Raw genomic sequence first — 25,621 nt, 5'->3', positions numbered from 1 at the left:
CAATTTGAAATATTATTATATTTATTTTCAACTTCATTCAGCAATCCCCTTCATTTAAATAAATGTCATATGGTTCAGACTGAGTTATTTCATGTTGCTTTGGGTCGATGACACGATGAGAACTGTAATGACATTGTCAATACATGCTAAAAAAAAGTACCTTTTTATCAGGAAAATTTATCTCTAGTTCCATAATAAAATTAATGGAGGTAGAAAAATAAAAAACCATAAATGCACTGGCAGTATGCAAAACAAATTACAGCATGATCTCTAATTATATCACTGTGCTACAGCAGTAAGAAATCAAGCTAGGACTAATGGAGCAGCTCTTCCTAGAAGCTTTGCTAAGACATGTGGAGAACAGGGAGGTGATTCAGGACAGCCAGCATGGCTGCACAAAAGGCAAGTCCTGCCTGACCAACCTATTGGCCTTCTGTGATGGGGTGACTTTATCAGTGGACAGGAGAAGGTTTACAGATATCATCTCTCTGGACTTCTGTAAATCCTTTGGCCTGATCCCTCACATCTTTGTCTCTAAATTATAAAGAGATTGACTTGATAAGTGGACTCTTAGCTGGATAAGGAATTGGTTGGACACATCCAGAGGGTAATGGTTAATGGCTCAGAGTCCTGATGGACATCTGTGACACATGCCATCCTTCGGGGGTCTGCACTGGGACCATATTTATTATTATAATTAATTATAATATTTAATATTTTCATTAATGACAGAGATGAAGGGATCAAGTGTACCCTCAGCAAGTTTGCAGTTGACACCGAGCTGAGTGGTGCAGTTGCCACACCTGAAGGATGGGATGCCTTCCAGAGGGACCTGGACAGGCTTGAGAACTGGGCCTGTGGGAATCTCATGAGGTTTAACAAGGCCAAGTGCACCGTGCTTCACCTGGATGGGGCAAACCCTGGTACCAGCACAGGCTGGGGATGAACAGATCAGAGCAGCCCTGCTGAGAAGGACCTGGGGGAGCTGCTGGAGGAGAAGCTGGACATGACCCAGCCATGGGCACTCCCAGCACAGAGAGCCAAACGTGTCCTGGGCTGCATCCAAAGCAGAGTGGGCAGCGGGGCCAGGGAGGGGATTCTGCCTCTCTGCTCTGCTCTGCCTCTATATTCTGCAAACTGCAGTGCTGCATCCCTCTGTGAGACCTTCCACAGGAAGGACCTTGTTGGATCAAGTCCAGATGAGGCCACCAAGATGATTAGATGCAATGATTAGAGTGATGGAGCATCTCTCTTGTGAGGAAAGATTGAGCGAATTGGGATTGTTCATCCTGGAAAAGAGGGCTGATGGGTAACCTAATTCTGGTCTACCTGAAGGGAGCCTGCAAGAAGGATGGAGAGGAACTTTTTGCAAATGACCTTAAAGGGTTTGAGATAAAGTCCCTTCCAAGTCAGGCCATTTTATGGCTGATGCTATGATTTAGTTCCAGCCCCCTTGCCATGGACAGGACACCTGCCAGCAGACCAGATTGTTTAGAGCCGCATCCAACCTGGCCTAGAACACTCACAGGGATGGGGCAGCCACAACTTCTCTGGGCAAGCCCTTCCAGCACCTCACCAGCCTCACAATGAAGATTTTCTTAATGACATCTAATCTAAGCATACTCTCAACATCCACAATTTCTCTGTGCACAAATGCATGTAAATGCTCTTTTGAGCCTTTGAAACAGAACATAGGTGTCACAGTATTATAGACTGTATGAAACATCATAAACAGCTCCAAAATGCATGATCCCATCTCTGCTCACACAGCTTAAATTACTTTTGCCACTTTTCCTTTGACATAATGACAAACAATGTAAAAAGCAGCTATTTTTTTCTTGTTTTATAAAGCACAGCGGTTCCTGAAACTGTTTTTCAGTGGCACTGGTTACAGTTGCTGTATTATACCTTCTCACAGCCTGGTTCTTTGCCTGAAACAGAAAGATATAAAACAAAAATACAGCTGTGAGAGTGTTAGCATATTACCATAATGGTCTTAAATTTGGTTTAGGGAATATATAATCTTTCGTGGCTGATGGTTTGTGGGTGTTAAGGGAGAGACCAGAATAAATATTCTTGTGGGTCTCCTGACTTAACATCTGCTATGCAGTTACTTCAGGCATCAGGAAAGTAGATTCAGAGATCGAGTAGTCCTTTGGTGCATTAACATACATTAATGTATAGGAAGGTTTTGGCAGTGTGATGTCGCTTTATTGGGAACGGCGATAAGAATGACACAAACTCTCTTGTGAGTTGAACAGGAGAGTTCTTTCTCTTCTGGTTTATTATCTCAGATCTTCTTTTATAGACTGACACGTGAAAGTACAGAGAAGTAAAACTCTTGTTGGTTAGTAAATTAACACATTACCATCATAGGTCAGTGGGGTTCACCACCCCTCAACCTTCTCTTGCAAGAAAACAAGAAACTGACAAACAGCACCTGCAAGGCTGTCTTCTGAGGATTGTTTTAATTCCTCCTTATGATTTCCCAGGCCACTTTCTCAGGCGAGACTGAGAAAGTTATGCGGCCTGCTTTTCCACAAGCACTGTGCTCTCTGCCTTTGCTCATAGTTAGCATCCATAGTGTAATAGTATTTAAACAGCTTAATCTTCCTTTGTCTAAAAAGAAAGAATACACAAGGACCTATGCTGGCAAGTGAGCACTGCTTAAATAATTGTAGAAGAAGTTAGATGTGACATGAAATTTGTACAAAGCTATAAAACATATGATGGCAGGCAAACAGCTGGAATTTATGTAGAATCCTCTATGTTAAGGTATGTATATGCATTATTTTATAAGACTTCATAACCAAGTGTATGCACAGATATCTGAATAAAATGTTTAACCTACTTACCACACTGGAAAAGTTCCTAGATAATTTAGGGAGCTTAAACTAACTTTATGGCCTGTAAAAAAATTGGTATTTCTCACATGTGCAAATTTTAAATCAGAATACTGGAATATACCTAAAGAAAACCTCAGAATAAGTGGAGCTGTGCTGGAAAGTGCACATCATTAACTTAAAGAATGCATCTCAAAGAGAGTATGTTTAAAGGATTTTTAATTTCATCATACATTCCAGATTTATGTAATTTGAAAGTATAGAGTCAGGCTCAGATAATCTACCTAAATGAATACATCCATATTTGAGGTCAGCTATTAGTTCTTGTAGGTGAAGCTAACATTATGTCCTTTGGTCAGGAAAGCTGTAACTAAAAGTCCCAGCCTAACTGCACAGTGAAGATCTGCAGAGATTCAGTCTTCCAGTTCCTGGTAAGGAACTGTCTGCTAACAAATACTAAACAAATTTTTCACATTCAATTTTGTAAATACTTCCATCTCATCACAGGAAGAACTGGGAAATTATTTTTTAACAAATTTTAAAAATAACTGTTTTGATATGTCTTAAGTGAATACTGTCACTGTGTTTAGCAATAGCAACCCTTAGAATTTTTTTACTTGCCTTAGATTTATTTATTTTCAGACTTATAGGATACTGGGATGAAATCTTTTGCTTTGAGTTAAAAGGAGATTCCTGCTTAAAAGGGTCATTTTTTTTACTCAGAGAAATTATTTCTATTGTTTACATATTGCAAAAGGGTTTGCTTTCTAACTCAGACATGAGCCCAACCACTGATATTCCAAACATAGCTCTATAAAAAAAAAATAAAAAATCATGTTCTTCTTTGTTTCACTGCTTTCTTCTTATGGTCTCAAAGAGGAAAGCCTTGCTTGTCATAGTTCTGCTGAGTGGTTCCCCTTGAATGGAAATAAAGAAATGTTAGTTATGTCATCATATAAGCTGTCAGTTAAATGTTTTAGTGCTTCATAAGTGTTCTAAGGTCTTTTAATAAATTGCTGGGCTGTTGTCTATTTGGGTATCCATTCCATGCTGTGGATGTTTAACTCTGTTGGCTTCAATATATGGTTATGCTTGAAACTCCTTGGGACTCAAACTATTTAATGAATACACAAACATCACTCAAATCTTTGCTTTCCAGTCAAGTTAATTTCAAGTTTATCTATGTATTCATGAGCTATTAGAAAAGACAGTCAGGCACAGGGCAACTCTATTGCAGAAGCTTATTTCCATACAGAAGTAAGGAAAAAATTGATAATTTGGCATATTCTTATGACTTCTGTTGTGTGTATACAAATAGTAATTAACATTTCAGTCTACCAATAATAATACTCTAATACATTTAAGGTAATTCAAAGAGTGGAGTCTAAAATATGACTTTGCCTATGAAAGCACACTTTTAAATTTCATCGGATTTGGCTTTTCACTGCATGAAGTTTCTGGCATTTATTCCATTAAATATTTATAAAAACAGAGACTTAAAACTGTTACGAGTATAGTGAATAAATTGTAGTGAACTAAGATGCAAATCAAAGCATTCCACTTTGTGCTAGCTGCCTGCTCTATCTTAAGTTTGAAACGCATTGCTTTTTATGATGCTGCATTTTTTGGGTTCTCTGCTTTAATTTTTGTAAAAATATTTGTATTCGATAACTTTCGTTATTGCAAAAGCACGACTATTTGTAATGGTTGGGGCCAAATATAGTGCAATCAGATGGTATGTAGGTTTACCTAAAGAGTTTTGACAACCTCTTAATCTTGATAAGTAGCACACCATCTATTCTAGCCCTGGTTGTTCAAAAACATATAATGTATGTCATGCTAAATTGCTCACTAGCTGTTTGGTTAGTATGGATGTAATTAAACCATAAACTGAATTGCAGTTGAAACTTAAAAATGGACTTATAGCAATATTTTAGGAGTTTATAGGTTTTTATGCTAAATCACATTTTAGATTTTCCCAGACAGCCTACAGTCATCTTACTGCCCATTAACACTGCCCTGTTGATGAAGTAAGGGAAAGCAAGCCTCAGGGGCCAGATATTTACGTTCTGATTTGACAATATTTTTAAGCCGATGTGTGAGGATCGGTGCAGGACCGATGGTAAGGAGGGGTGCAGGACATGCTGCAGTATTAAGTAATTTTAGTGTGCTTGCCTGGAGGTTTTTCCTGCTCTGTGGAGTTTTGATACCTGTGTCATACTTGAAATTCTTCAGTCCTTATACTTTCAAAACTTCCATTGACCAATCTTGGTATTGATTGTTCGTGAACTGTAACAATCCCTCTTGGTTGTCTGATGTCTTTAATCTTTTTATCCATCTCCATAACTAATCAATACTTATATTGTCATAGAGGCAGTATGTCCACATCCAGTCTTGTGTCTGCAAACTCACAGAGTGTTTGTAAGACAGATTGGTATAGAAACAGTTTAACATTTTCCAGGATGGAAGAGGAAAGCATTCCGACATGTTGTAAATACAAAGATAGAGTTACCTGTTACCTGAAATTGCATTTTCTTTCTACCAACAGGTCCTATAAGCAGCATTTTGGTGAATAAGTATGGTAGCCGGCCTGTGATGATTGCAGGGGGTATCCTGTGTTCTTTTGGAATGATTGCATCCTCTTTCTGCAATAGCGTCCTTGAACTGTATATATGTATTGGTGTGGTTGGAGGTAAGAGTCCTGTTTAAAAGGTTATATTATGTTATGTTATATCAAACTATTTCCAATATAGTTCTACAAATGAGCCTCACTGATCAGGAATTCTGAGATGCAATCTAAGAATTAGTAAGATCAGTTAATTTCAGCTACCTGAACTCTCTAATCCTTTAAATTAACTGGTATGATGTTAAATTCTTTCTTAGGACGATTCCAAAACAACGGATGAATTTATTCAATAAATGCTGTATGTATGTACTTTTCCACATTGCACTATAATTATGGTATAAAAATGGATTGGCTCATGACAGCACTTATTACAGTCATTTGTGTACAATTTCACATTCGTTGTTGTGGCTTTCAATCATGTTGCACTGAAAACAGGATGGCAGAGGCTAGCCAAATTCTAGTAGCATTGCAAAATCTTGTATCAGCTTTCTGTAGCTGGTTTGTGCATTCATATACTCTCACAGAAAATATAACAACTCTCAGTTCAATAGTTTTCTGTTTAAAATCCCCCCGGGGTTGATCGCCAAATAAAATTATTCATAATCATCTATCAACGGCCTTAATATTGCCTAAAGTAATGACTTAATGTTATTGTAATGCCAGTAAATAAAAGAATCTCCTTATTTAAAGTTGTGGGGTTTTTTTAAACTCCATTCTCAGAATAAGGGAGGAGATGTGAAATATTGGCAGGTAATAAATTAATAAGATAATATCTGTATAATCAGGCTCATCCTCCTTTAGGGTGAGACTTAAAGGAGTCCTTTTCTTATTCCTTTATTGATTAATCCTTAAAACTCTTATTTTTGACATCCTAAACTTGGTGCCTACTGAAAGAGTAAAGTCAGAGTTCAGGAATGGGCCTCTCAAGGAAGAAAGCTTCTCTCCTGTACCATCAAGCAGATGCATATTAGGGTTTATGGCTTAGATGTCTTAATACAGAGAGAAAACCTAGAGGTTCAGCTTTGGGTTCAGTTTATACACTCAGCTGATGTGGGTAGGTGGTCTGCTCCCCTGTGTGTCCTTTACAGCTCCTTAGTAGTGACCTGGGGAAGGAGAGCTGAATGTGCTGGAAAACAATTTGCCATTTTATGCTCCAGTTTTGCAGACAAGTTGAATCTTAATTAGGGTTGGAAATAAGAAATTAGGAGATTTATGCATTTAAATAAACCCTACATTTATTGTAGCTGAGGTGACATTTAATAACTTCTGTTAAATGAGCCAAGAGAGAATTGTATTATAGTTTAGCAAATATAAAAATGGTGAGCCAAGGCACTGATACCATCATTCTTCTGTATGTGATTCCCCTGTCTCTGTCATTGCTGAAACACAAAAAGGAGTTTTGACTTTCAGTGCAGCACTACAGGGAAAAATGACCAAATGCCACCATGACACAGTCTTGTATGAACACTCATAGACAGCAATGAGGCTCTATTTCGTTCCCTGCTGCTAGTTGGTTTGTATACTGAGAATCCCTAGATTGGACACTGGTCATTTTAAAAATAATTTGAAAGATGTGGGATGTGTTTTTCACTGCATGACCTGCAATAATATTGTCTTTTATGTGTTGTTTAGGTCTGGGTTTAGCATTCAACTTACAGCCTGCCTTGACCATGATTGGCAAGTATTTCTATAAGAAGCGTCCCATCGCTAATGGACTGGCAATGGCTGGAAGTCCAGTGTTTCTGAGCACATTGGCACCTCTCAATCAATTCCTCTTTAATGCTTTTGGCTGGAAAGGAAGCTTTCTTATTCTGGGAGGACTTCTTTTGAACTGCTGTGTGGCTGGGTCACTTATGAGACCTGTTGGACCGAAAAAAGTCCCTCCTGTGAAAAAAGATGTTGAAAAAGGCACAGGAGATTCTGCCTTGCACAAAAACAACAAGAAGTCTTGTTGGCAAACTATGAATAAGTATCTAGATCTGTCCCTCTTCAAACACAGAGGTTTTCTGATATATTTGTCCGGAAATGTCATTATGTTTATTGGTTTCTTTGCTCCAATAGTATTCTTGGCTCCTTATGCCAAGCACAAGGGAATTGATGAATATTCTGCTGCTTTTTTGCTCTCTATCTTAGCCTTTGTAGACATGTTTGCTAGGCCTTCCATGGGACTTGTAGCAAACTCCAGGTTTATCCGGCCAAAGATTCAGTATTTTTTTAGTTTTGCTGTCTTGTACAATGGTGTCTGTCATATCTTGTGCCCTCTGGCAAAAAATTACACTGGCTTGGTGATATATGCTGTATTTTTTGGGTTTGCATTTGGAATGGTTAGCAGTGTTCTTTTTGAGACATTGATGGACCTTGTTGGAGCTGCCAGATTTTCCAGTGCGGTGGGACTTGTCACCATTGTGGAATGTTGCCCTGTGCTCATAGGCCCTCCTCTAGGAGGTAAGAATCTGTTTGTTTCCATTTTTCTCAGACATTACTGCATAATCTCGTATATAACATTGAATTATTATAAACATTGTTCTCAATGTTATTTAATGTTTTCACTGTGACTAGAAATGTACTGTAACAGCCTGATAGTAAAAAATAACTGCATCAGTTACTTTTCTCCAGCCTAGGAGCAGCTTGAGGAGTGCTCATTTACGCTTGCTTAAACAACTTTAATTTACCTAAACAGAGAGAATTGGCATTTCCAGAGAGGAAAAACTATTAGGAGAGTGTCAGAAGGAACACAGGCCTGCTCAGCATTTTAGGTAGGGTGCACACATGGTGGGATTCCATCAGCATGCTATGGAGCATTGCGCCCTGGACTGATTTCACATTCCAGCTCTGCTCACAGCCAGTTCTTTAGCCTGTTGCTATAGCAAATAGATGTGGGCAAGGCAATTCAGAGGGCCACCTGACTGAAAGATGTCAGTGTCGCCAGCTTCTCTTTTCAAGTGTAAAGGGATCTTAAAGGGAGCCTAGATGTATTGCTTAGACTATGTTTATAACACTTGGGCTTCTAGCAGCAAAAATGAGGAGTATTTTCAGAAGATATTTTCAAAAAGTATTTTCTGTTTACTAGCTTTTTTTGTCAGTATTCAGTAATGCTGATAGTAAGCTTCGTATTATTGAGATTTCTGATGATATAAGAGATTAAAAAAATAGATGCTCTCATTTTATTGAGAAGCATTGGTGTGTATCTTGGTGTGTGTGTTGCAGTATAAGCCCAGCAGTATGAAAATATAAAGATAGTGAGATTGCTAGCCTTCTGAACATATACTGTACCCACATTAGCACTGCCTCAGAAGTCTGCAAGATTATGTGTGCCTAAAAGCATTTATATATACCGAAGTACTTCAGATTACTGTCAGTATTTCTATGAAAATTGCATTGTTGTGTGCAATTCTGAACATGCCAAAAAAATTCCACTCACTTCAGTAAAATAATATTTGGACAAGTAAATTTTTAATGCTTCTAAAGGCATTCCATATTTTTCTCATAATTTAAAATACAAATCCACTTTGGCAAAGGTAGAGCAAAATATATCCTCACACAGACTCTTTCTATGCCACCTAGTGGGAGGTCTGAGTCTGTAGCCTCTGGAGTCCAGACTTTTCAGTCAGGTTATGAAATCAGCATTAACTCAAAAGATACTAAATCTAGTATTTATGGAGCAGTAGCTTCCACAGTTATTTATTTTTCAGTATATTAACTTTTCAGGAGTTTTGGAAAACATTTTTTTGTACTATAACACTATGAATAATTGATTTAACTTGTTAAAGAGGGAACAAAGGGGATGAACACATGGAAAAGCTAAGCTTCAGTTTTGACTAGTTCATATGTTTCAAAATAGTATGCTGAAGCATTGCTAATTCAGAATTTTGTTTTTAAATAGATTTTTATGAGACTGCTCATTGGTAAAAATCAGCAAATTGCACTGTTTACACTAATAGGTGAATTATACAGTTGCAGTGCTATGTGAGTTTGTCCTAATACTAGGTTTGTGAAAAAAATCGAGAAGTCTGGAATAATTTCATGGTTTGTAAATGTGTATCAGGTGAATAGACTGGCATTTTGTTTTCAACCCACTAAAAGCGTCTAAAGACATACTAAATTGAAGCATGCAGGTTACCCTGTGATTTTCAATTATAGTGTAGGAAAGTTCAGAGCTAAATACTTGGATACGTACAAATGTTAATTTGGGAGATGGGAAAATTTAGAAGGAATGTCTCATAAATGGGAAGAACTGTTATATTTTACTCTTCTTGTCATAAAGAAATTTAATCTCAAAGATCTGAATGTAAGTTTTAGGTACAGGACTCAGAGTTTAAAACTCAGCAGTTGAGCATGATGGCTGAAGGGAAAAGCCTTTCTCTCACTTTCACCAGTCACAGGAAAGTAAATGTGAAAAGCAGGCAGCTGATGCACGGAGACAGCAGCCTAAAAAGGCACATACCTCTTCATTCTATTGTGTTTATGCAGTCTCAGTGAGTGTCAGACTGTCACTCCAAACAATAGGAAACACAATTAGGAGGTGAATAAAATAATAAGGCAATTAAAGAATGAAAATAAAAGAACTGAAAAACTTTCTGCCATTGTTCATTAAGCTATACTTACTTTGCTCTTCAATATTTTAGTATTGTCAGTGTCTTCAATGGCAGTTGCTATCTTGACTAATTCAGGGGTTTTTTATGAGTTCCACTGTCTATGTTAGACAACTTTAACATGTTGAAAATGCTTTTCTGCTCCAACTTCAAAACCAAAAAATATATAGATATTTCTCCATGGGAAAGATGTAGATTGTATTTGGTATCTAGCCTAAATACTCTTTTTCTCTCCTCTTATCTTTGTATTTCAGGTTGGCTAGTAGATGTCACTGGTGAATACCAGTACATGTATTTTGTCTGCGGAGTGATTGTGACTGTGGCCAGTATCTGGTTGTTCATTGGCAATGCCATCAACTACAGGCTTTTGGCAAAAGAAAAGAAGTTAGAAGATGAGAAGCAGAAAGCACAGAAGAATGCTGACCCAAAGGAAGCAGAACCCTTAACAAACAATGAGAATGAAGATGCTTCCAGCAGAGCTGATAAAGCTCTTGAAGATCCGTCAGAAAGAGAAACCAATATTTAATCTGAAATATAGCTCCGAAGGCAACATTTATGACTTCCATTAGGAATATGTCTTCAAGACACAGGCCAGGTTTTGTGGTAATAATGATCAGTCACAGTATTGGATGGGAATAGATTTTTGCCCTATGGCAAGACTCTAAGCTAAATTACTATCTACAGTTTATTTGTTTCAGCGATACAAAATTACTATTACAGAGGTAGTGACTCAATGCAAACAAATCCATTAAATTTTGACTCTGGACAATCAAGAGTCAGATAAACCAGGCTATAAAGCCTTCCAATGACAAACAGTTTTGTTTCAGAAGTATATGTAATGAAAAAGTATCTCCTACTCTTATTTGGGAAGATACTTGCATTCATCTTTATGATGTGGTTAAAATCTACTGAAATAATCTGCCCAAACTCTACTTACCACTAATGTTAAAGAGAATATAAAGTCAAAGGTTTGTTTCAAAAGATCCACAATACCTGACTGAAGCACACTGAAACATTCTTCTCTTTCATCTCTTAGATGAAAAATATGTCTGCATAAGCAATTATGGATATAAAGGTTAAGTTTAGGAGACAAATAATTGGTGAACACATCTCTAAAACACAATAAAAAGTTGATTTATAATATACTCCAGAGTAGTTTCTTCCAGTGATAGCTGATTACATAGTACTTCAACATATATATTTGAATTCAAAGTACATTCACACTTTGCTAATTCAAACTACGCTAAACTCTGCCTGTACATAAAAGGTTTAAACCCAAGATTTACATTTCTAACAAGAGTGGCAATCAGTTTGTTTGACTTTGTATTTCTGTGTAGCTGAAGGACCTGGATCAGAATGTGAAGCCATTTTCCTAAAGGGACTAGATTCATAATCTGCTGATGTTAAAAGGATACTAACCCTTGGCTTTTTTGGCCTTAATGAGTTTCATGACAATGACTTCAAAGTAGATGCTTGGCTTTATTGACAAGTCGTTAGTTGTTTGATGGTGTCCTGAGAGGAGATTTGAGATCTAACTTCAGATCTTTGCAGACAGGTAGCTTCATACCAGTTCCCCTTCCCTTTCCCAGGAATTTAGTGAAAAGCTACTTCTTTTTATTTTTGCAGTGCTGCTTTGAGCAAAATGCTGCAAGGCACCTTGACAATGCCAGTCTGGAAGCTTTGTATTGACACATCAGTTTTATGCAGGATGTTTAGTCTTGTGTCTACAATTTCCTGCAGACTGTCATATAAATTAAAATGCACACAATTGTTCCTCTTCCTTTAGACAAAAGAAAGCATAAATCTACACTTTTACTTTATAGAAATATTGTAGTATTTTGTTTGAAAGTTAAAAGTGCAAGCTTCTGAAGGTAATATGTGAAATTATTTCTGTTCTATTTCTAGGTAAAGAAAGGTGCTATTCATTTTGGAGGGATGCTTATAAATGCCTCAAAAATTGTGAAAATTAAGGGTCTGATTCATAAAACATGTATGCACTGTTTATGCAGGATACACCTACACTCAATTCCAGGAAAAGAAAATTACTCATTTTAGTCCTCTTCTAAATCTCAAAAAATGGAAATATATTGGACAGAAAGCTAACTGTGATAAACACCCTTTGAAGTGCCAATAACAAAATCTAAAAATCAATGGTAAAATCTGTAGCTATAAGAGGGCTTTTAAGAAAGTTATTTCTTAATATTATTATGTTCAATATTCTTTTAATTTTTTTTCTAAAAATGTTGATAGTGCTTGCTTCTGTTTTGCTGGTTTATCAGTTTGTAAAGTTCCACAGTACTGCTGAATTTTTTAATTTTCTCATCACTCTTTTGGGGAGAAATATCATTAATCTACTCTCAGCATGGTACAGAATTTAATACCTACTTTTTACCTAGCTATATTCAGGAAAACCAAACTTCTCCAACAAATCCTATAAATTTTTAGGAGCATCAGAAACAAAATATATACATTTCAGAGTTTTGAGAGAAAATATGAGTTGCACATTCAGATTTGAGCCATGTACTGTGTAAAGAGGAATGATTCAGTCCCAGTAAAATTACAGTTCTTCTGCCAACCCCCAGGTTCAGAGAGGAAATAAATGCATTGCACCTTCCTCTGAACCTTAGCCTTACCAGCACTAAAAAAAGCTTTGCTCTCTTTTTGGCTGTACAAACGTACTGAGTGAATACCAGGGTCTGTGACGGCCTTGTGTGCCCGTAGCCAGAGAGTGATGAGCTTCATAGACACTAAGCTTTCATACAGTGAGGATTATCAGTTATATATACTGGATTGTGTAAGATGAACTGAAATTTAAGCTGAAGAGTAGTCATCAGGAATATCACTGCTCTTGACAGCCACCGATAGAAAGGCAGAGATTATTTGAAAAGAGATTAATAGAGGAGCTGAACCAAAATGTCTGAGGTAAAATTGTAGGTGCTTATTATCTCTTTGCAAAAAAGCAGCATGATTAGGAATACAGGGTAGAAGACAAGAACTGTCAACTTTTGACTGAAAGCTGACTAAAAGATGCTGTTGAGTAAATAAAGGATTCAGAAAGATGATGATTAAAAAAAAAAAGTCTCTCAGGAAATATGCAGGCAACTTGCCTGTTCAGTGCAGGATCTCAGAATACAAAACAACATGGCATAGGAAATAAGGGAAAAAAGAAGTTCCTCAAGCCATAGACACACCTGACCACCACTAGCAAAAATTACGTTACTGTCTCAGAGGAAATAAAAATTTCTATAAACACTCTACAGAGATGGTACTCTTTCATCTCTGGTCAATTATGTTAAAAGATAATAGGAGTGCAAGGGCTGCTTTACCACCACTCACCAATGTGCAGTTTTTAATCCCATAAGGCAAAATGACATGTCAGGCAGCTAGAGCAATATAAAGTAGGAAGAGTCAAGTTCAACATTTCCTTACACCTCTTTCATTACTCTTTCTCTTAATAATAGCAACAAAATAAAACCTATCAACATACTCTTGATACTACTGAATATTAAAGAAGTTAAAACCCAGAGATGAGCGAAGAAAATTGGAACCATATCTATGCAAAAACTGCCTCAAATTAAAAACCTGTGTCTTCCAAATAACAGGTCCTAAAGGGGTAATTTCCTAGTATAGGTAGCTCTCATTTCTAAAAATAATGATAATAATAAATCGCCTTGAATCAACTGTATTCTGAGTATCAAAGTAGCAAAATGAGTATAACTTCCCTTCGAACTCCTGAATATCACTCCTACTTGCACTGACCTGTAATTTGTACTGTAAGTCATTTCATCATTACGTTTCTCCTTTCAAGATTAGACCTGGGTATATACATAATCTCTCTAAATTGCTCTGTGTTCTCTTAATTACCTCACCCTCAGTTTAAACAACTGAAGGGTCAGGACTAAGACATGCCCCTGATCAGTGATGAAGAAATGTACTCAAGCTTCCTAGCACATGCATCTCTTATGTGCTCTAGGAATCAGTAGTCTCAGTCAGTGCAAGCAAATCCTTAATTCGTTTTATTCTAATTTATACTCATGTGTACTTCATTCTTTCAATTTCTCTGCTAATTATTTCTAAATCTGATTTCCCTTTTTCTCTTCTAGAAAAAAATAATGCCAAAATTTTAAAACTAGCAGGAAGGTGGATAGCATCAATAATATTTCCCCCAATTTAATATCAGGATTAAATTTCAAGTAGTTTTAAAGTACACATCCAGATACTTCTCTCTCTTTTGGTTTTTTTATGTCATATATTCTATTAGCTGGAGAATTCTCCTGTATTGCCCTTTCCAACTCCAGAAAAATACTCTTCACTAATAATTCTCAGTACTATTTCAGGAACGTATCGAAATTTCACCGCACCCTTCTCTCCCCATTGAACTGTGGTTACAATTGATGTTAGTTCTTTATTTCTATGAAGTTCAGAAAAGCATCTTTTTATATGAAAGACTAGAATGCTTTTATTTCAAGAGTTTTGTGAGCTGTTTTGACAGAGCTAGGGAAAATCTTACTTCATCTTCAAACAGATTTTTTTAAGTGATGCTGTCCTTATTGAGAGGAAGTTCAGTTTTACTTACTGCTGAAGTGATACTGATGGCAGCAATTTCACTGACATTGATTCAAAATTCACATGAATTTTAATGGTCATGTTGCATATCAACATCCACTATGCTTAAAAAACATTTGGCAATGTGTACATAATTGTTCCTCACAGAAAATTCTCATTTCTTTTAAACATTCCCCGCCTCCACCATCCCATACTTGATTTTCATGTAAGACAAAAAATTTGGACTGGGTATGTAGTGATTTATCTTTAATTCTTTCTTGTTGTTTTTCCTGAAATGACACATTTGGCATGTTGTCAAATGCAACACTTTTCACTTGCTTCTTTCGCATCTGGTTGTGAATATTAGTAGAGAGATATTACTGGAACACATAAGTTACAGATACCACATGCAGCCAGATTTTGAACTGCTATCAGGATTTCACTAAACAAAGCCAGTCACCACTTTTATAGATGAACATGCTATAAATGATACTGGCAATTTTGCCTTTAACAAAATTGAATCTGGCAATTTTTGTTAGTTTCTCTATAGATGACTATTTTTCTACTCACAGAGAGGAATATTAAAGGAATTTTAAAATAATTATTTTCAGAGATGGCTTACCAGTTTTAACAAGGCTGGATTTTTTTCAGGGTGAGTGCACTTCTGATATTTGTGCAAATATAGATATATATAATGAAAGTGTTTGCATGTACTATCACATTTTTGATCATAATTTGCATAAGCATTGCTGTTTGATTTCAACATAATTTGCATGTTGTAGTTTGGCAGTTCAAATTTTTCTTATCATCTACCTCTCAGTTGAAGTTCGGAGACTTGCACAACCCTGGAACAATAGAGTTAACAAAATGCATTATGGTAAAACCTGTACAGACTATTAGAACATCTCCCAAATATTTAAAGCTGCTTACACTTCTGTTTTCAAGACAGTGCATATCTATGACCACATATTTGTATCAGTTGGCGTATCTTTATTCTCAACACATACCTGTGAAGTTTTTGCATCACTAATCTGGTATAAAAACTAAATGTGTCATTTAGATATCCAAAGTCTATGGATCTTTCTGTGAGATGCTGGCCCGCTTTTCTTTTTTGTTTTCTTACAATTTCTGAATTAGGAAAATTAACAAAGTTACTATATCCAAACAGTTTTAAAAATAATTACAGAACATTTTGCATCCATGAAAAAAAAAAAAAAAAGGTGTTTCTGATTTAGAAATTTAAGGCTTAAAAAAAAGCATTAAAGCATATAAAAGCTTTTCCTTTTGTGGGACAGTTGAAGGAAGTAGTCACAAAATATTTGACTGGGGCCAAGGAATGATGATTATTCTTCATATGTTCTTTATAAAACCAGAGATGATTGTTCTTTCAAAGATATTCTTCAAACCATTCTTGCCTTCTAGGACCTAGTACAAAGTCCACTAAAGCCAACATAAAAATACCAGTCAAAGAGCTTTATCAGACATTGGAGGTGATGTGGCTTCAGTGGAGATTTCAGCCTTATGTTCTCCATTCCAAATCTCAGGACTGTCAGATATAACACAGCAAATGCAGGATTTATTACAACTGGCAAATTTGCTATGCCTGCATAATATTCCTAATGAATCAGTCCCTAAATTAACGCACAATATGTGTTATTTTAATAGTCTATGTAAATAAATTTTAAAAAATCCCACCATACACTCTGAATGTAGATTATAAAATACAGAGGATCTATTTAAATAAATATCCAAATAAGTCTGTTAACCCCAAAGGAAATTATCTATTTCCTTCCAAGCAATCTTTGAGCAGTTTATAACCTTCATTTTTCCATTTTTCTTATTTCCAGAGAAAATGGTTTATGTCTTCTGTGAATGTATATATGGACATATATAAGGGAATATATATGCAGGTGTGGTATTTGTGTATATATGTATTCCCCTATATATAAAACTCTAATTTATATATATTATATATATTTATGTATATATAAAATATATATAATGTTTTAGAGTAAATTGCATATTGTGCCTGATAAATGAAACATAATTGTAAGCAAATAAAAAACTTCCACAAATGACGGAAAATCTGAAGCTTTTCTGTAAAAGCATATGTTATTTTTCAGTATCTGCTAGATTTATTTATAGTAGAACTTCATTCAAAAAGATGCAGTATTACATAACACTGGTTTCCAACCATGACTCAGTTCAAAGCAGCCTAAGATCACTGAGAATGTTCATTGAGGTAAATGGCAAATCCTACATTGTTGGCAAACTTGTTGGTGGGGTGTCATTGCTGTGGAAATATTAACTAAATGATCTCTGAACAGACTGCAGCCAACATACTGAGTTTTCATATAATGTGATATGTATGGCCTGCTCACACAAAGTATTGGTGGACATGATGTTCTTGGAACAAGTATGGAAAGTGAGGCTATTCAAGCGCCTGTACACAATATTCCTGTTAGATTATTATCTGAAATTGTCCAGAACACTATTCACTAAAAACACTGATGATGTGTCATACCTTTTACAGGTTTTGGGGGTTTTAATTTGTCTGCAAGTAGGCAAGCCCATGGAAAATCCACATTTGGCTCTCTTTAAAAAGTTTTACCTTAAAGTTTACCTTGAAATACTGGGAGATTTTTCGGAGTGGTACATAAATCACTGACATAAATTCCTTTCCTTGAAGAGTGATACAGCTGCATTTTCCACTTACAGCCTACTTGGAAAGTTCATCATATCTGCAGTTGATCAACAGAACCTGGTATTGCTATGCAATAATTAAACATGCAGTAACCATTGTTGTTGACTAATAAAGTTGTTTCTTCCTTTCTGTATTTTGCAATACTGTATGGTTTTTACTTGAATATATATTGGCTTGATTTTTTTTTTTTTTGACAATCATTTATTAGCTAGAGGTGCTATTTATGTTCCAAAGAGATATGAGCGAATTATAACATTCTCTTTATAGATGCCAAATCCTTTTTTTTTTGACCTGACAAAATTCATTGTTCATAATGTATATTAACCCTGTAAAATGCTTATGCATTGCATTAAATTGTATTTAAATGCATTTTTGTTACTTAACTTCTATTCCAGGCTTGTACTACTGTGTAATATGTCAAGTTTGTCCATATATATATTTATGGGAAATTACAATGAAATTTGTGTATAGTAAGCAATTGAGAGAAAAAAAGAAAAATGAAAATAAAATTTCCATGTAAAGTTTCTGAAAGGATGTAAATTCTATTTTCTTAGGCTCCTTAATAGTAAATTATTTACATCTTCAGAGTGTGCAAATATTCATAGATATTTAGATTGATTCACTATTCAGTTGTAGCAAAGATCTCAAAATCACTTCTCATTGCATACAGAAACAGAACTTCAAGATTTTCTTTGAAGAAAAGATACTTCCAGTAGCAGAACCTTGTACCAACCCCTTGCTCTTCCAAATTTTGCCATATTAGGATTCATTCTCACACATAACTCAAACACCATCTGGAAACCAGGAATTTTTTTCCACATTACTTGGACTGGGATGTGTTCCTATATTCCATGTACATGGAATGTTATTCCTTAATCACCAATACTCTTTTTGCTACAGAAGAGGAATTTATCCACATCTTGAAATAGTGTATGTAGATAAGCCTTACTTTGAAAATCCTCCGTTCCTATGTTTTTGTCAATTGACTTCAGTCTAGGATTGCTTGCCACAGTTAAATTGCTATTTATTTATGGAATGTGATTGGATATTTAAAATGAAGATATTACAAGGGATGTTAAGAGACAATACTAAGATGCACCTTTGCATACTATCTACATACTTTTATACGGATGCACAGTAAGCTACTAGGAAACAAAGATGTAAAAGATGAACGATTGAATAAGAAAGAAATAACTTTATCATAGCAAATGGTTGTTAGATTTCTAATAACTGTAAAATCTATTTTCAAATAATTATACCTATAATCTTCATGATACAAAAGTTTTGATTCAGCTACCAAAATATGTTTAGATATTGTTTAGATAATGGATCCTTGCAATAGTTGCATATCTGACTGTTTTAATATTTATAAAAATCCATTTTCAGGCGTTGACGAAGCAAAAGAATAAAAAATTAGTTAAAAATATCTACTTGTAAAATTGTCCCTTTGAAACAACGAACAAGATAGGATATTTACCCCTGCTCAAAGACACAGCTGATACCACTTTTATGCCTAAGGATATATTGCCTCACTGAATCTAAATGCATGACTAAAATTCATTGCTGAGAAAGAGATACTGATTTCAGAAAAATCATTCCTTATTACTTAGGTTTTGTATTTTGATAGTGTAGTGGCAAGATAAATGGAGACCTCCGTCTGTGCCCTAGAGATCAGAGGTACCAGAATTGTTTTTGAAGTATAAAGTCTGAATCATAAGTCAAAGAAAGTTAAATGATATATATAGTGCATTAACAAGAGACATATAATTGGTGATTGTGATTCACTGGTCGAATAAGTAGCTCTGTTTCATTAGGCGACTTCTAATTACCTGTGCTCAGTGACATCAAACTGTCTTGGTTAAAATATATTCACTCGTTGAGCGCCTCTTTTTGTCATGGAAACTTCTTATAGGATCCTATTATATAACATAATGATGTTCTTACCTCAAAATTTATATGAGAATATAAATCTGTTCTATTTTTGACTATCATGATACCTTCCTGGTTTTTCTGTACAATGGAACTCTTGACTTAATCCAAAGTTTCACTGTTTTTTCTCAAAAGATATAAAAAAAAAGATGATGCACCTGGACAAAATCCAGAAACACTGAGTCAGATTGCTATTTTGAGGACATTTTATGCACTTTTTATCAATCAGCACAAATGGATCTTTAAACATCTGGAACTGTACTGTCTTGAATTCAGTTTAAAATTTTATAATCACAGATTTCCTGTATTATTTGAAAATTACCTCAAGTCAATATTTCACATTAATATATGAGAATTTAAAGTAACTTGTCAAAATTATTATTCATCTTAGATTATTTTCTTTTCTGGGATTTTGTCAAAATTTAGAGTAAATGGGCCTGGAAGGCAATTAAGTTACTTCCCTTCTTTCATATGTTCTTCTCCTAACTTTTTCACTGATACTGGTCATGCAAATGTGAGAGACTGAAAATGATTAATGGTTTAAACATTATTGAGATCATCAAAGTACTTTTGCTCACTGTAGTGGCTACTGACCACTGAAGGCCACCCCTCCCAGAACATGCCTCCTGACAGGAATTTGCACTCTGACTGGAACTGGAGATAAGATGAAGGTGGTACTTTTGTCTAAATATCTCAGGTCTAAGGAAAAGTAAACAAGGCTGAGGGAGAAGAATGAATCCAAAAGGAAGCCAAACTCAGCAGCTGTGCTGAAAATCATCTCTGCCTGGGTTTGTGGTGGGGGAGGCCACAGCCCACAGGCCCATCTGCTGAGGCCAGGTTTGCAGACACTCTGATGCTCAGGGAGAGGAGGAGAGTTTTTGGGGGGATGTGACTGACAGAAGGAGTGAACATCCATACATAAACCGTCTCAGTTGTAAAATCTCCCAGCAACAAGGGTAAGTAATATAAAAACAAAACAAAGCAAAAAACAAACAAAAAAAGCCACCACAAAAACAAACAAAGAAGCCCCCAAAAAATCTCATCTTCTTTTCTAACTGTTTTGACCTTATATGATAAAATGCACCTCTGAGAAATTTCTTGGAAATTGTGAAGCCTCCATAAATAAAAAATGAATCAAAATGCATGCCTGGAGGAGACACTGCTCAGGATTTGCAGATATCATCCCAAAATCATGCACATATTATTTCAATTTAAGAATGAATTAGATTCTATTGCCTGGAAATTGTCAATTTTACTTTGAGTGTTTTTAAGAGTAATATCTATGAAAGGATTTATTTTGTTTTGTTAAAAACACAGATGAATTTTCTTTCTTTTATATGTTTCTTTTTTTCAGAATTTAATTATATTTTTTTTTCCCCAGGAAATTGTGTAAATATAGTTAATCAAGCAATATACATTTATATATATATAAAAACTGTGTATAAAACCAGAATAGTTTTCATGCCTTGTGTATCAACTATATAGGGTTTATAGAGTTCAAATTAGTTCTTATGGCTGTTCCTACTTCCCATTCATATCATTTTTCATAAACTGGAAATGTCTGCAGCCTATTTAAACACTTTCACATCAGTGAAATTGGAATGGAAAATTTGCTAATGCTGCTTTACGTGTTTCTTAATTTAAGACAAGCAGAAGTTCATCAGCACAATCTGTTTCATTTTTATCATCCCCATCAAAGTTCATGAAGACCTACAAACTACACGAGCATTTAATTAAACTTTTATATGGCATTAAATTTGCAGCACAAAATTCATGTGAAATATTTAGGAAAATGTGTTATGCAAACATAACAAAACTCTCAAAGCTTTCTTTTAAACTAAGTTTTAACTGAATACTAAAAGAAAACATTTATCTTAGACTATCTAGTTCAGATATCCCTAACTTTTTTGTGCTTGTATTTTCCACAAAATGAATATTTTCAGAAATGGTCCTGTAGAACTCTAAAGCTGTAGCTAGGTACCAAAAGAAATGGCATAAATTTTTGATATATCATACATGGATCAGTTTTCACTTACAAAGAGTTTATTTTGGAGGAGCAGTGATTCATTTTGCCAACCTTCGTAATATACTTTGATTAATAACTGCAATTTCAGTTTGGCCTGAATGATAAATGAATAGCAGTTAGGCACTATAATTTTTCAGTTCAATCGTTGAACTGAATAATTGGGGGAAAATGGTTGAGGATGAACTAAAGAGGTTTTTTTCCCTCACAGAAAAAGTGTTTATTTGCCTTAATTACAAAACAAAGCTTTTCAATTTCATTTTGAGCCTTCTAAATAGACACAAAAGGAAAAATGGATTCAATTTATAAAACAACAGAATTTAGCCATGATCACATTATTCATCAGACATATTGAGAGACAGATTCAGTTCTGCCCGACATTAATGACCCCATGATTCTGTCTTCTAAAACTGCTGGGGATTCAGGACTGAGTTTCTCTCCTGTTCATATTTTTTACTTCCACAGAAGTGAGCCATCTTTTGTTCCACTTTGCATAATAACACTCCACTATCTGGACTATATGTCTTCCAATATTCAAATATTTTATGTAACGTGAAGGAACACCAGTAAAAGTAATTGCTAGTACCTGCACATCAAAAATCCCCCATCGAATAGTGTTTCACAGCAAATACATTGGAAGTAGACTGGCATTGATAATCTATTTCTTTTTACTCAGCTGATGTCTACTGCAAATAATAAAAGGCTTTTTTGTTGCGTATTAATAAAATCCATAGTAATTTGTTTTGTGTTTACATGGACATTGAATTTATTGTATTTGTTTGAGGTACAATTTCACAAAGGGACCCACAACTATCATCAAATCCAACTCACTGAGTTCAAGCCCTGGAAAAGACATCCCACACCATGTGCCTGACAGTGTTGTCCAAATGATTCTTGAAATCTGTCAGGCTTGGTGCCATGATCACTTCCCTGGGAAGCCTGTTCCTGTGCCCAGCCACCCTTTGGGTAAAGGATCTTTTTTTAATATCCAACCTAAACATCCCCTGACAACCTCAAGCCATTTCTCTAGGTCCTGTCCCTGGTCACAGGAGAGAGATCAGTGCCTGCCCCTCCTCTGCCCCTCACAAGGAAGTTGCAACTGCAGTGAGCTCGCCTGCTCTCCAGGCTGAACAGACCAAATGACTCCAGCCTCTACTCAAAGCTCCCTGTCCTGACCGTGCACCAACTTTGTTGTCCTTCTTTGGACACTCTGCAATAGCTTTATATTTATTTTTATATTTATATTGTAGCACCCAAACCTTTACACAATATTGAAGGTGAGGCCGCCCCAGGGCAAAGCAAAGCAGGACTTGCCCAGATGGCCATGCTGTGCCTGATGCACTCCAGGACACGGTTGGCTCTCCTGGCTGCCAGGCCACACTGCTAATGGAAAATGACTGTCTCACAGAACTAAGTATTTTTCTCCCCATCCGCAAACCCAGAGGCATAAAAGTTTGGTCTGGATACAAAAAGTTACTGAAAATGAGAAATAATGCCTCAAAGTAGCAATTATTTTCTAGGACAGTTAATCTTTCTGGCAATGTTATTCCCACAAGTAACAGTGTCATTAAACAGTCTTAATTCTGGGTTCCACTCAAGTTTATTAAAGCAAGATTTTTCTCTTAAAATTAATCAAGGGAAAGATATTAAAACCTCATTCTTAAGCTCTGTCTTTGTAACTGCAGCAGCAGCAACCTGGAGATTCAGTGCATCTGGCAAAGGGTTGCAAGTGGGCTCTTGGCAGAAGTATGTAGTCCTGGGTATTGAAAGTGTGATATACTTAATTGTCCTTAAGAATGACACTAACAGGAGCTTGCAACCAGAGAACAGTTTTAAGTTCTTCAGTTGATGCAGGGCATCAACAACAAGCATGAAACACCCTGAAGCCATTTACAGTCCCTTTCTGAGTATCTGTTAATGACTTATTCCCACACCTGTGTCCTCAGAGTCAGCAACGTGTTTTCTGTTTATTGAAGCAACAGTCACTGAGAAGCCTCCAGGACAACCTTTCTCTCACCTTCCCCGAAGTGCTGTCGAGAGAGCTGACTGTAGAGCCTGAAGTGGAAATTGCTGGCCTCACACTTTTTGCACATTCTCCAGAATACAACTAAGCATCCACGATACACGGCTAAGTAATGCCTTGCTTCAGTGCCGCAAGGTGCTCGGGTCAGGGGCTTGTCTCGCTGGGTTACATCAAGAACTATCTGTTTTAAACACAGTCCAGACTTTTCCTCACTCTGCCCCAAACCCAGCCAAGGGATGATCACAAAACTTTTAGGCTAAATAGTTTGTGTGGTTCTTTCTTTTGCCTTTGTAAGCTCAAGTCTAAGTAAACATAATAGACAGGGAAAAGGTAAAGTTTTTAATTCGGGGAATTCTCTTTCTGATATATTTTACCAAAAACAGGAGAAAACTCACATGAATCATTAAAAGGATTTTGTGAATAGATTCTTTCACACCAAGGTTCCTGTACCTAGGAGGGTTTCTCTGCTAAGAAACGTTCAGTCACTTTATGGAAAAATACATTCTTGGTCAAAAATTTTTTGACCAACACATGTGACTGGGAAAATTCTTGGTAATCACATGCTGGAAGTACCTTAGGCTGGGTGCAAGTAACAAAAAAACAAGTTTCAACAAGATTACAAAAGAACACCTCCATAGGTCCACCTTCCATTCCTGTTTTGTTTGTTTGTTTGTTTGTTCGTTTTTTAAAACAGAGTTCAGAGGAAAGATTATACCTTTAGAAAATTGTCCTTTTGAATATAGTAATTATATAATAAAAAGGAATTAAAATGCAAGATACTTTAAATTTTTTTCACACCTGTACTATGAATTTTTATGGGAAATTTCCAAACAACTTTCTGGACCTATTTTCCTACCTTTCTAAGTATACAAGGAGTCAGGGCTAGACACCTCAATAAAGAAAGGTAAAGTCTATTAATGTCAGTGATTACTAATATTTTTATGTTCTCAGAACACATACTGCTTTCCACATCACCTTTTAGCAGCTAAAGAACCACTTCCCCTGTTACAGAATTGCAGACAATAAGTTCTCAGCAAGAAATTGCTTGCATCCTTGAAGAAAAAGTACAAAACAGCTACTCACTTTCTAACACATCTGGCCTGAAAAGAACTTCATGGTTAAGAAAAATTTGGATAAATTTAAAGGCATTTCTCTATTCATCTGCTTTTTTAATTTTATTTTTTTTAATTTTTAATGGTGTATAGGTATATATATGCTACCATATATATATGGTAGCATAGATACAGGCATTTCTAACAGTGCTAATGGATTAGATGCTAAAAAGCATATTATGTTCTCTGATGCTAAAAATACAAATCAATCACCAATTTCACAAGCAGCAAGTAATCTTCCTGAAAAGTCATATAACAGTCACTATATCTCCTTTTCTACTACGAAGACAAGTATCTGAATCATCTGGTTGCTCTACCTGTAGAGGATGTGGAGCAAAAGGAAGGTCCATACAGCCTTGTACTCCCTGCAGCACTTCTAGCTGCTGTGCTGAAACACAGACAACACATTTTTTGTTGCCAGTGGTTGAAATCAAGGCCATATGCTGCTAAACTGATGTTCTTTTTCCATATTTTCCTGTTTCACAGGATAGGGCATGCTCTTCCATAGTTCCTAGTCTCAAGACAAGATGCAAGAATAAAGGGGAAAATCTCTGCTTTCCCATTAATATGTGAGTAATATCTAAGCTAAAAGCAGGTAAGTGGAGTCTAGGAGCTGCTCTTTACCCAACTAGCTCTTCTCTCGCATTTTTTCTTTAACAGGGACTTTCTAAATTGCACTTTTGTGTCTCTCAAAATGGTCTCTAACTGAAAATACATGATTACTGCTGAGTAGTATTCTTACTGCAATATGATTTTGCTTCTGCTCGACAGGTTTTGCATATTATGTTGTAGTCACTCAGTGAAATATTTATGTCACAGTAGCCGCTTTCTTCAAAATAGAGAAACAGATTACCTAAAACAGGAAAACAGATTATTTCTGTTTATGTATCATCCACACCATCTCTGTTCTGCTATCCTTAAGCCTGGCTGATCTACATCAATAAGAAAAATAGCTCTCCAAACCACATTATTTTTGCTATTTGCATCTTCCTGAAAGCAACTCTGAGCAGTGTGTGTGTGCGAGGATTATGGACTGCTGAGCAGCACTCCAAACTAGCTTTGTTAATAAGACTATTATGTGAGCAGAAAGAATGGGGAGGTTTTCTAGACACATGCTGTGTTTGCTTCAGCTTTCCCAACCCACGTGTGCCTGTGAGTTGCCTGTTGGAACACTACAACGAAAATACACTACAATGTCCTCTCAGGATTAGCAAATCTCTTCTT

General features: G+C 36.0%; 1 protein-coding gene across 1 annotated transcript in view; it reads left to right on the top strand.

Annotated features, from left to right (window-relative positions):
* The window catches only part of LOC131592831 (monocarboxylate transporter 2-like), a 79,514-nt gene extending 61,997 nt beyond the window's left edge, over positions 1 to 17,517 (top strand). Inside the window, exons 3-5 of the mRNA XM_058864635.1 lie at positions 5,392 to 5,535; positions 7,102 to 7,914; positions 10,316 to 17,517. Coding sequence (XP_058720618.1) covers positions 5,392 to 5,535; positions 7,102 to 7,914; positions 10,316 to 10,587 — 1,229 coding nt within the window. The 3' untranslated portion in view covers positions 10,588 to 17,517. The remainder of the gene's footprint in view (positions 1 to 5,391; positions 5,536 to 7,101; positions 7,915 to 10,315) is intronic.
* Positions 17,518 to 25,621: the final 8,104 nt, after the last annotated feature.

The sequence above is a fragment of the Poecile atricapillus genome, chromosome Z (genome assembly GCF_030490865.1).
Source record: "Poecile atricapillus isolate bPoeAtr1 chromosome Z, bPoeAtr1.hap1, whole genome shotgun sequence".
In the NCBI taxonomy this organism is placed as follows: Eukaryota; Metazoa; Chordata; class Aves; order Passeriformes; family Paridae; genus Poecile; species Poecile atricapillus.
The sequence above is the reverse complement of the archived record's forward strand: the minus strand, read 5'-3'. Positions and strand labels throughout refer to the sequence as shown.